This window comes from Equus asinus, chromosome 18 (genome assembly GCF_041296235.1).
Source record: "Equus asinus isolate D_3611 breed Donkey chromosome 18, EquAss-T2T_v2, whole genome shotgun sequence".
NCBI classification, from domain to species: domain Eukaryota; kingdom Metazoa; phylum Chordata; class Mammalia; order Perissodactyla; family Equidae; genus Equus; species Equus asinus.
Genome location: NC_091807.1, coordinates 30,909,481 through 30,921,868, shown reverse-complemented (window position 1 = coordinate 30,921,868; position 12,388 = coordinate 30,909,481). Strand labels below are relative to the sequence as shown.

The following is a 12,388-nucleotide window of genomic DNA, read 5'->3' as shown; positions in this document are numbered from 1 at the left end:
ATATGGGAAGCGAAGGCTTAGCCTATGGAACCAAATGACAAGTTCAAATATTACAGGTCACACCGTATTTGCTGTCACGTTCCAGAACTTAGCAAAACCCAACAAAGTGTTCCACCGTCAAACATGGTGACTCCCCACAGAGAATCACTGCCCAGAAAGGGATAGGAAACAGTTAATGTGGGTTTACCTCCGAATCTTTAAGCCTCACATAGTTAGAAGGGAAGACTCCGGCCTTGTCGCCCACTGTTCCTGTCCACCAGTCACCATCTTTCTTGGTAACCAAAATCACATCCCCTTGCTGAAAGGTTAAATCGCCTTGCTCAGAACTCTCGTAAGTGTACATGGCAATAAATTCTGGTGGGGAGAAATATTGAAATACGGAGAGAGCTTGATTGTTTACAGAAATCCCAGACAGCTTTGCAAAAGCAAGTTTATGAATAAGGAAGTTAGGATAAGATCCATTCAAGAGAAAGGCTAGTCACAGATAATATACAGAGTTGCAGGACCCCTGGGCTCAAATTCCCCAATTGCACGTAAAAATTCAGTAACTGCAGACAGGGAGACAATTCCTGTGAAGACCCAGCCACAGGAACAAAAAACCAAGTGTATGTCTACCAACAGTGAGGACTACCCACGAGTGATCTTGACGTAACGTCATGATTTCTTTTTAAATGAAAATACATTTTACCTTTACCCTTAACTAACATTTACTGAGTGCCTCTGTCGGGCTGAGCACTGGCTGAGAGGCATTCGCATGCAGGCGCTTGGTGTGCACACCAAGTACCTATCTTTCAGTGTTGAGGATTTCAAGTCACAATTTTAGAAAATCTTTAGATATGGTATATCCTTTATGTAAATTAAGTAAGACACATATTTCATTATTCAAGTGCCCAAGTGAAAACTTATGTCTTTTTGTGCCATAGACACAGACGGCAGGAAGCTGTTAGAACACAAAATAAAAAATATACCTTATTTAGCTCAAAATGGGCATCTACTTGTCAATTAAATGCATCAACAGGTGGAGCAGACTGATGATAAAAGTAGTGTCTACTCAATTCCAGAAGAAAATCGAGGCTTTCTGATCAAGTTGAAAGACAAACCACAGCGTCCTACATTTTATTATTCATGGAAGTTAGTCTTAAAGGGTAAGAAGAACTAATGTTATTCACTGTGTTGAAGGTGAAGTGTGGACATCCCAGAGGAAATCTTTCTTTTTAATTATAAGTAGCTGATTTTCCTAAGGCTTAGAACCAAGCCACACTCTCAGAAAGACCACTAGACACAAAATTCTTCACATTAGGTATAGGATTAGAGATTTATAGAAGGATGAACATACGTTTCTTGTTTCCATTTTTTTCTCCATTTTATCCTACTCTTCTGTATATTTTTTAAAAAGCAATACAAAAATCACCAATTACTCAAAAAGTTCATTTTTATGATGGATGATGTATGTTTCTCACTAAAACTTCAGATGATGGTCCTCAGATGCAGAGCCTAACGTTAATTAATAGGCAGAAATTTCGCGTGGAGGACTCCTGTGGCCAATTACAAGAGCCCCTGCAGGGGCCTACTGAAAGCTAAAAGAAATACACAAAAAACAAAACCCCCTAACGCTGTGCTCATGTGGGCAGCTCCACAATGTGGGAGGAGCTCTCCGAGGGCTTCAGCTTCAGCAGTGCGGACCTGCGGGCTGAGGCCAGCAGCGAGTGCTGGTGAGCGTCGGACCCCACGGCAGACACAAGGTCATCCGAACGTGGCAGGGAGAACAGAAGGCTCTCTGTCTTCAGCCCTCCAGCGCTGGTAACATACACCTCCACGGGTGAAACTGGAAAAATGATTTCCCGCACAAGGAACTCAAAGTTTGGCAGCTTTAATAAGGACATTCTTTTTTCCTTAACATATTCCTTTTTCTGATTTCTCAATCTTCTGACCCTTCCCTTTTCATTTTGCTCTGTGACTTGTTCCTTAGTTCATGTTTGGCCACTGAAGATAGGATCCTTGACAATCAATACTTTTCCCAGCGATTCTTGCACTTAAAAGTCACTTTCTTAAAAATGGATCCAAATTTTGGAGTAACTTTCAAAATGCTTAAGAAACTTCAGGAGCATGAACTCTGGTTGAACTTGACACTGCAGCAGAGGACACCAAGGAGACTGGAAGGTTGTGGCTGCACTCGCCCTTCCGTGCACACAAGGCTTCTGTGAGGCTGCTCAGGACTCAGGACAGCCGGGAGACGGGAGGATGGAGACGCAGGGGCCCCTCACCACCTGGGCCCACTTCATCGCACACTGACCCCAGGGTGCCAGCCATCCCCAAGCCGATATTTTAAGAGCTACCCAAACTGACACTCTGTTTAAATCTGGCTTATGGTTTATTTTAAATTTGATTACTTTTAATGCAGTATTAATAAGTGGCTCATTAACATATAAAAATAGCTCTTCTCGGAATTTCAAACTCCAGTGTCCTTCCACATGCCTCCAGAATGCCAGCAATCTTCCCCGATATTTCCAATACCTAAATCATTTCAAAATGGATGCAATAAATGTCAACTAAGATTAAAATTTAGCTCTCTTCTGTTGCCCAACTTTAACTATATGTGCGGTTCATCTGTGACCTATTTAATTGAGGCCTCAAGTGTTGAGGCCTCTGTACATGTTTTAAAACAAATAGACATGTATCAATGTCACTCGTAGATGAGAAAGCCCACTGCTATAAGTGGCTCTATTAATAACCCAGCAAATGAAGCAAAAAGGAAATAAAAGTAGCAGACATTTACTGACCTTTATTCTGAAGTTTTACACATATTATCTCATAATCCTTGTAATAATTTGCTACCTCAAGGGGTGGTTATTATGCCCACTTTACAGATGAAGAAGTTAAGGCAAGACCAAAATATATGGTTTCTAGGTAAGAGAGCTAGAATGTAAACTCCAGCCCTCCAATGAGATTTAATTGGCTATATACATGGAATTTTTCTTAGTGTGTGTGAGATAATTTGCTTTATACACTACTGACTACATGTGCTGTGTTTAAATGAGCTTTTTGCCTTGTTCTCCTAACAGCAGATGAACTGTCATTAAGATGATAAGAATGTACAATGAGAACTATGCTAATGATTGCTTTGGAGGTAACAGCAAAAACTGGATGCAATAAAACGCTGGATTTGTTGAGTAATGATGAAGTTTTATCACTATACCTATCAACTAAAAAAGAAAATTCTAAAATTCCTCTTGAAAAAGTAACTTTGTTACTGTGAGTCTGAAATACCATTAAACTTTCATGGTTGCTGTCTCCATGGGAACAACTGTTTTAATAATTCTACTTTTCACAAGGTAAGATTTCTAAGGAATGCAACCATCTCCTAACGGCAAACAAACTACATAAAACATTCTATCCTCATATAATTCATTCAAGGAACCCATGGAAAATTACTATACAGTTGGGGAGACATCAGTTAGCTACGAGCATTGTTCAGACTTCTGGATGGAAAGCACTCTTCAATTAGTACTAGATAATGGCTAAACTGAATGTGGAAAAGGCATAAATGAGACTTTTACTCTTAGAGCCCAAATTATGTTAGGTTTTGTTCACTTTTAAACCCATACAATACATTGGCATAGATAATCCTTGGGATTATGTCACAAAGACCCAGAAATAAAGCAATTAATTATTTGTATAATAAACACTCAAAATGAAATTTTTAGGCCTACAGAATCTGGTTTGGTCATTTACACGGAACATGGAAACTGAACTTCTCTTTTGTTTGGGTGTACAGATGGCACTGATGTTACTCTAACAGCTTTCTGGGACTGTGTAAGTCACGATTTTAAAACAAAATATTTATCTCAGAGTCAAGAATAGACAGGACCACAATTCAGCTATAGAGATGCTCAGAAAACTTGATCCCTAGTGACTGATGGGCCTCTTTCAAAAGTCAAAGGACTCATAATAAAAGATAGTTAGAAAATTCAGTTTTTATGATCAATCCATCTGATAGTATTTTGAAAGTCTCCATAAAGCCCTTCGATTTTATAAAGAGCTAAACTTTCACTTTAGCTTAGAACGTAAATTAATGTAGTCAATTTAAAAATGAAATCCAGTCTCATTCCAAACATTTACTGTTTGTATTGCATAATTTCCACGACCTTCTAAAGAACATATTTGCCTCAGGTTCTTACCTTCTCCCGAAACGGCCGGCTTGGCTGCAGGGGAAGCGACTCTCTTTAGACAGGCAGGACTTTCTGAAGGACCAGACTCCATGCTGAAAGATGGGGGAAAGAGTACGGTAAGTTTTATCTTAGAAGAAAGTAGAACAGATGACATTGATTTTTCTCTTTTAAAACTTCTTATCGTTTAAAACTCTGAACAATCTCCAGCTGAGATAGTGGCACTTGGCTAAGTTAAAGCACATGATAAGATGCTCCAGAGCCATGATTCTTGCTCACATCCGTGTTTTTCAGCACTTTGCTGTGCTGGATACACAGCCAATGTATTGGTCTATTTCAAAGCATGACTGATGGATTCTCATCCGATATTTTTGATATTTTTATCTTCTTAAATCTCATCATTTGTTTTGAACATGTATATGGTTGGAATAATTAAGGTTCTGTGCTATAACAAGACCCTAATGAAGAAGATAATTCATTCCTCCAATTATTTCCAAATGCTTTGGACTTCTAAGTAGTCATGTATCTCTGGCACAGTACTGAGGACTAAGCATGAAGACAGACATAATCTCCAACAAACCCACAAGAATGTTCCAGCTCTCAGACTAGAAATCCTTCTTGCATAATTCAATGAAAAACAAGATATACAGCCTTTCACAAGAAAAAGTGACCATTTATCTGTAAGAGGCTCCTTCTGTTGACACATCCTCTAACTTTTGTAGTTAAAAGATCAAGAAGATAAAATAATCCTGCAACTCCTATTTGTGAATCTTAACAAGTACAAGCAATATTTTAATGCCTAACACATTGTTTTCATCTAACAGAAGCAGATAAACACAAACATACCTTGTCGATTTCCTTACGGGCCCTGAAATGAGTTTCACGTAAGACTTGGGGAACCAACCCTTCTGGCCTTGAACTTCTCCAAACCACCACATATCTTGCTGTTCCAGGACGGTGATGACATCGTTTTTGTTAAAATTTAAGTGGTTGTCTTTTTTGGCTCTCCAAGGATACAGGGCTTGCGCTTGTAGCCCCTCCACCTTCTCGCCCTTGTGCGGAATGACATAAAGGACCTCTCATTACTTGGTGATTTGTTATCAATTCAGGCGACATGAACACGGGCACCTCCCCTCCAATGAGCACACACGGGCACACACACAGCCACAGAGACCCCGCTTCAGCACAGTCGAGTGCTAGACGCTTCACTGTTTCTCAGTAATCGTTTATTTCCAAAAGTGGAGGCAAAAACCTGCCAGCCTATCCACAAGGCCATTGCCTGGCCACTAGAACTCTCTATTTAAACAAGCCAGGAGGTCGGATTTATTCTGTTGCACCTGGCTGTGTGCCTTTTATATTTTGGTTCTACGTTTTCTTTTTTCCTGAGGAAGACTGACCCTGAGCTAATATCCGTGCCCGTCTTCCTCTATTTTATATGTGGGACGCCTGCCACAGCACGGCTTGACAAGAGGTGCGTAGGTCTGTATCCAGGATCCAAACCGGCGAAACCCCAGGTCGCCAAAGCAGAGTGCGCAAACTTAACCACTACGCCACAGGGCTGGCCCCTATTTTGGTTCTATTTTAACTTTCAGGTTGCCCAGGGCATGCCCCCATTTCCAATCTGATTTGGATTTTCAGTGGAGAATTAATATTGGAGCAGAAATCTCAAAAGATAATTAACTGATCTCTTAGTTTAGGGAGACAGGGAAACACGCCCTGCACTGGATTGTGCTTGTCTTAGCGCCTTTTTAGAGAAATAGGGGTCTGGTTGGCATAAACCCCTTGTACACCTATATGCAAGGCACTGTGGGGTTACAAAGATGAATAAAATGCCGGCTCTGCCTCCCCAAAATAATTTAGGTTAAAACACTTTATTCACCATAAAGCACTATAAAAATGGACAGTGTGATGTTATTATCAAGGAACTCACAATTAACGGGGAAGAAGGAGATACAAACAACTATGTATACCACCTGGCAGAAGGAAATACGCTAATAAGACGTTCCAGCTATTCACTGTGGGAACAGAGAGAGGAGAGGTATGAACTCTGCCTGTGGGCAACAGGGAACGTTTCCCAGAGGAGGCAGCACTGGAGGTGGGCCTGGAGGGACGAGAAGGATTTTGAAAGCTAGGGCTTCGGAGGAAGGGCACTCCAGGCTGAGGGCACAGCACAGGCAAAGGCCTCGAGGCGGTACACTGCAAAGGGTCCAGGAAGAGAAGCACAATCCGGGGACGCGGGTGGCCTACTTTCATGGAGGGGTGTGGTAGGAGATGAGGCTGGAAAGGCAGGGCGAGGCATTCATTATCTGTTTAAAAACTATAATAGAAAACCAGTACAATATCTAAAAACATGACTAAACAATACAACAATGTCAACTTTCAATCGCATACGTAAATGGACAGGAACAAAGGACGATGGCCAAGGACAGTTCATCCGGAACCCATTTGCACTTGTCTTTACAAGTTATTTCCACATTGACATTTAATTGTGATTGCATCGGATCAATGGAGAATTTATGACAGGTCAAACAGTTTCAGCATCCACGCTGATAACTTCTAAATCCTGGTCTTCTCCCCTTCTTAAACCTACGACATTCCTATTTCCTTCCATTTCAACTGTGCGCTCCTTCAAATCCTCAGAATGGAGGAGGTTTCTACGGGTTTCAAATACTCCCCAGGACCATCTGTTCCTGACCTTCCGTCCTCCTCTCTCGCCCTCACAGGGGACCTCACAGCTATTCTAGACTGTCTCATCCTCTCGCTACTTCCATTTATTTCTCTACCACGAATGGACCACTGGGTCAGCCATTTCAACTGTGTCCTTGTTGATACTTCAGAATCTCTCACCCTGAGAAATCTTCCCGGTGCCTGCCTTGTCAATCTTTCCACATGGATACACCCGAATAACCCATATAATAATAGCCTGGGGTCGGACAGAACACGGGCTCTGAGTTTGAGTCTCAAGCCTGTCACTACTAATTTTGTGACCTTAGGCAATTGTTTAATCTCTCCAGGCCTCAGTTTCCACATCCATAAAACAGATACTTTCTTCAAAACATTGTCAAGGAAGTTTTATAAGATCTCTCCATAGTGTTGCTATGACAGTAATAACCATAATAGTTGTGGTAGCTTTTATTATTATTATCATTTCTAGTTCTGGACTGCTGGAGAAAGTTGAGACAATGTGTAATGACCAGTTACAGATTCAGGTTAACTTAAGCCAAGCAATTCTTCATTTTTCTTTGCTGAATTCCTATCTTGCAAACTCTGCATTCCCCTCCTGAGAATGCTGGCAAGTAGCACAACCTGAACTCCTTTCTCTCCTTTATCTTTCCCCAACCTCTTCACCCCTCCTCTCCCAGAAGAAAAAGAATCCTGTCTTCTTTTCTGTGCTTTTCATGTTGTATTCACCTCACCCCAATTATATTCTCTGGTACTTGACTTTTCAGTCCCTTTCTCTAACATGCAGCAATGTGGCTGGCTCACGCCTTTCCCAGTGCCCTCCTGCCCCTCTACTCCTCTTTTCTTTCACACATCTTTCCACTTTCTCACCCATCATTTCCCCTTTACCCTTTTGCGATCTGCTTTATTCTACTCTTTTCCAGGCCACAAATACATTCTACTTGCCACACCGAATGATCTCTTCTTTGTCCTGACCACTGCCTTTAATAATATGAGCACACCCCTGACCCACTTTCTGGAAACAACGCCCCCGCTTCTCCTCCACCAGAGCAGGAGACGCGCCACCCGCTGAGCCAGGAGAGAATCAAAGGGAAGGAACGCCATGTGGGGAGCCGCTCTTCTTCCAGGTCACAGAACGCACGTGCTCTGTGTATTTCCATTTTCTGCCGACAGTATCTCTCCTCTGAAGACCTCACACATTTCCTTAGATCTGATCTACGCTCCAGCTGCCTGCCAGACAGGACTACCTGGACGGCCCACTTTCACACGTCTAAAACCTGCCTCCTCCCTCGAACTAAAAATCCATTTCTTTCTCAATTCTTTCTTTCTGTTTAAGGTCAAATCTTTTCCTCAATCCCAGACCTCTTTCCTTTCCTATTTGCTCCCCCAGGCACTGTGACTCCATCCTCTTTCACTGGTGTCGCTGCCCCCATGTCCTCCACTCTAGTCTTCCTGCCCACCACCTCCACCTGAAGCTGCCCAGAGCCCACCTTCAATCTGGTTGTTCCCAGATCACAAACTGTCCCTGAGCCCCAAGTGCCTGCCAGATAGGCATTGTCTCTTGTCTGGTTTGATTGATTATTTACAGAAATTTCATTTCTTTACCTTTATTGTATTAAATAGAAATAGAAATATTCAGAATAACCATCTTTATCCTTTCAGAAATTATTCTTTCGTAGCAGGGCATTTAAGAGATCCTCATTAACCTACAATAAGTCTACCTTTTCCAAAAACTACTCAATAGTCTAGCCAAATGGACTGACCCATGATTTTCCTTACACACACTTGGATTTCCTGCCTTAAAGCCTCTGCTCATAGAATTTTCTGTCTGACAGACATGTCAGCCCTCTCCACTTCCTAGTAAGACCTTACCCATTGTTCAAGATGCAGTTCAAATGCCACTTCTTCAATGAAGCTTCTCTGATTACCCATCTCTGAACTCTCACTATTCACAATATATTCTGGGCTCCTTAAAGGCTACTGGGAAAACGTGAACCGGATCCCTCACTGCCAGCTGATCCCATACATATAGCGAGGCTTACTTGTAAATGACACAGTCAACAAGCACTGGCTGAATCTGCCGGTGCTGTAAGGCATGCTACGTCTTCACACTCCCACTGCCTGCCTTTACCTGGCCTAAAACAGGAGATGGGGAGGAGCCAGTGGCCGTGGCTGGAGTAAAGGCCGATCTCTGCCTTAACTGGCCGGCACTTGGCACGGTGAGAGAGGGCTGTGCTGCCCACGCATCCCAGTTGTCCGTTTCTGGTTTCTCATTTGCGCTGGTGGGCCACCTGGAAGGAAGAGCATGCCGCCATGAGTAGCAAGTACTTCCTAATGCACCAGCATTTCACCCACGGTAAACACAAACTCAGTACATTTACGGGGCTTTCTAAGTTCAAGAACAAGGAAGGAGGAAAGCGCACCAGACGTGGGTTTGAGTCTGAGCTTCGCACACTAGTGACAAACCTCAGGCAAATTATAGTAGTTTCTTTGAATCTTTATTTCCTCATTGATAAAACGGGAACAATATTCTGCCATTTTCGGTGAGTTGTGAAATACTGGATAGGGAAATACTTTGTACCTCTAAAGCACCAGAGAAGCATCCTCACACGATCATTATCATCATTTGTAATAATAGCCAAATCAGCAAAAAAGAAGTTATATATCACATATGAAAATATGCCAGCTTAGCAGCTGGCACTTCTTAACACCATTTCTCTTCCCATCCACCACACAGCAAGCACCCGGCATGGTAACTACAAGTGGTACCTTTAGAGCAACCAGTTGTCCTGAATCTCAGGGACAGCTTCAATTTTACAATTTTATAATTTTAAATAAACATATCTGGATGAGTGCAGATCTAAATGTAATTTATTTCTCGTATCTTTATTAACACATAAACAAATTTGAAAAATCAAAATAACTCCTTTGTTTGACTACACGCCCTGATTTGGGGTTTGGAAAATAAGATGCCCTCGATTATAGCCAGAGAGCTGCACGCTACACATTTAACCAGGAAGAGAGTCACACTGACCGGATCCACAGCAAAACAAGATCCTGGAAAACAGGGCATCTGTCTTCTATGTCAGCCTAAGCTTTAGTGTAAAGAGTCAGAGCTTTTCAATCAAGATCAAGAGAGGAAGGGGGAGTTTCCACCTTGGGACCATGCTAATGGAAGGCTACTTTTGGGCAGACATTAGAGAAGAAGGACCTTCTTTAGCACTTCCAACCTTTTCTATGCCATGTAAGGGTGAAAACCTTGGTTACTCCTTACACCCTGCCCTCCACTTCCTCCTGCCCTTGGTTACTGCTCCTTTCTTTCAGCTTCACCCATTGGATCTTTCTCCAGCATTACATCTTGACTCCCTGCCTTCAATTCGTTTCTTCTGAAAGATGGTTAGACTTGAAAAAATATTTAAAATACTTCTTACGCAAATCACTTTTACTTGAATGCTGGCACAAAATATTTTTAGACGACTGCACAGCTGGATCATGGTCCTATAACTGGAAGTGTGGACAGAGGTTTCATTTCGCATTTCAAACCTCTGCTTACACGCTGCTTTTAATCCCATTTCCTGATGACCAATGGTAAGTACTAGCAGCAGCCAAGGACACACATTGCTTCACTGCCCTGAACATTTGTACACGACTGATGAGACAGGAAAGCTGTAAAGGAAACAGCTTTTTATTGGATTCAAAACCACATGACTAAAGTCAATTTCTGTTTCTGTCCAGCAGAAAAGAAGTGCTATTTACATGCAGGAAATGACTGAATATTTGTTGACTGACACGGATGTCAAACACATTATTAGGAAACTGTATTTCTCCATTTCTTCCATGAGAATGAAAGATACAGACAAATTACTGAACAAAACAAGATAATAGGCTTTATTTTCTACCAGGGCAAATCATTCTTGAGCAATGATATAATTAAAGCCAGTTCAGAGAATGTAATCCACAATTTGCCAGCAGACCAGTCAGAGAAAGTGGTAATGAAAAGAGTAGGCATCTTTATGCAGAGGTACAACCCAAGATCATAAAAACACTTAAAGAAAAAAGATCACTAAGTTGGGGTTTCAAAAGTCAGAGATAGCATGGCTACACGTACGTGGAGCTGAAGTCGGCCCAGTTGTTGGGGGTCGTGGAGGGCTCCGAAGAGGTCGCTGCCAGGGGAGCGGGCGTCTCACGCACAGCCAGCTTGGGTGCAGGGGTAGGGGTCGGCTCGGTCACTGGTTTGACTGGTGTGGGAACCTCATTTTCTGGGATTTTCTCTGCATAGTTCGCAGGAAACCATCCTGTCTTTCCTTTTAATTCTCCTCCAAGCCATCCCGGTTCTCCAGTCTGGCTTTCATCCACCTGCAGGGAAGTCGCAAAGTTCAATTTAAGCGGCACTGAATCAACCCGCAAAGACACCAAACGCTCTAGCAGAACAAAGCTCCAAGCCTCTGACCCTGTCAGGCAGACATGCTGCATAGACATTTCTTCTTTTTCTTCATCTAAGTGTCTGAGAAGATTATCTCTAACCATTAACTCTGAAAAAACAGTAAGCGACATAATTCAAGTTCTTACTCTTTGTGCTTTTTAAAGCTTTTTTTTTTTTAGCTTTTTTCTTTCTTTTTCTAAGAATGGCAGTTAAGATTAAGTGCCAAAAGTCCTAAGGCCCATAGTTTAAATTTTTAGAGCTATTTTGAATTGGAGAGTGATCTGACAGACTTCATCACTCAGGAAAGTCATGTAATTATTAAAAATAATTTGACTTGGGTTTATTATTTAAAGTTGCAAGCAAAGGGTGCAATCAATATAAATTTAGCATTCTAAAAATCTCTGATAACTAAGCAGTACGTATTTAGCACAGGGACAAGAAAGATAAAAAGCACAGCCTTAGATGGTTTCTACAGGGAGCAAAACTGACTGCTGTATTTAGGCATTTAAAAATTCCTCAGACTCACGATGAGAAGAAAATTAAGGAAGTGATTACTTACGGCAACGATCAATTTTATTAAGGTCCTATAGTTTTCTTTTGTATAAATTTAACTTTAATATTCACAGAAGTGCACACGAGAATACAGAATTCTGCTGCTTAAAAATTTCCAAGAAGCTATTTATTATACCAGGTGCTTTTAATGTTTGCATTTTAATTGTGACTCAAAGGACCCTTCAAAATCACCAGATGATTCCACTTATCTTTATGAGTTACCCCCACTATTTTATGAGCAACAGGAGAAGGATTTTGGAGGATAATAACATTCACTATTAGAAAATTATTTTCATTACTATAAGTCAATTAAGGGTCTATCAGAGACTTTATCTTATTTTTTCTCCCTTAATATACTGCCCAAGGAGGTGAAACATTGAACACTCATGTTGCTTTTTTAGAAATTACAGAAATGAGGAGGTAAGGTCTTAATAATTTTGGAAAAACTGGCAAAAATACTGGTTTTCTAACCCATTCAAACATTCAGTAAAAAAACAAAGCAAAAAACTGCAGAACCGAATATCTATCTGTATTCAATGGAGGGTAATAAGATATGATGTCTATT

At 41.4% G+C, this 12,388-nt stretch overlaps 1 protein-coding gene across 12 annotated transcripts in view; it reads right to left on the bottom strand.

The window, feature by feature from the left end:
- Window positions 1–12,388, bottom strand: part of ITSN1 (intersectin 1) — a 204,291-nt gene that overhangs the window by 59,656 nt on the left and 132,247 nt on the right. For 10 of the 12 annotated variants that reach the window (XR_011495392.1, XM_070488809.1, XM_070488816.1 and 7 more), the window contains 5 exons: window positions 10,957–11,204; window positions 8,980–9,139; window positions 5,013–5,218; window positions 4,179–4,261; window positions 188–354 (listed from right to left, as the gene is read on the bottom strand). Coding sequence is in view for 11 of the 12 variants with exons in the window: in XM_070488809.1 (XP_070344910.1) it covers window positions 188–354; window positions 4,179–4,261; window positions 5,013–5,218; window positions 8,980–9,139; window positions 10,957–11,204 (864 nt within the window). In the remaining variant the exon portion in view is untranslated. The remainder of the gene's footprint in view (window positions 1–187; window positions 355–4,178; window positions 4,262–5,012; window positions 5,219–8,979; window positions 9,140–10,956; window positions 11,205–12,388) is intronic. The other 2 variants (XM_070488815.1, XM_070488820.1) reach the window with 1 other exon arrangement.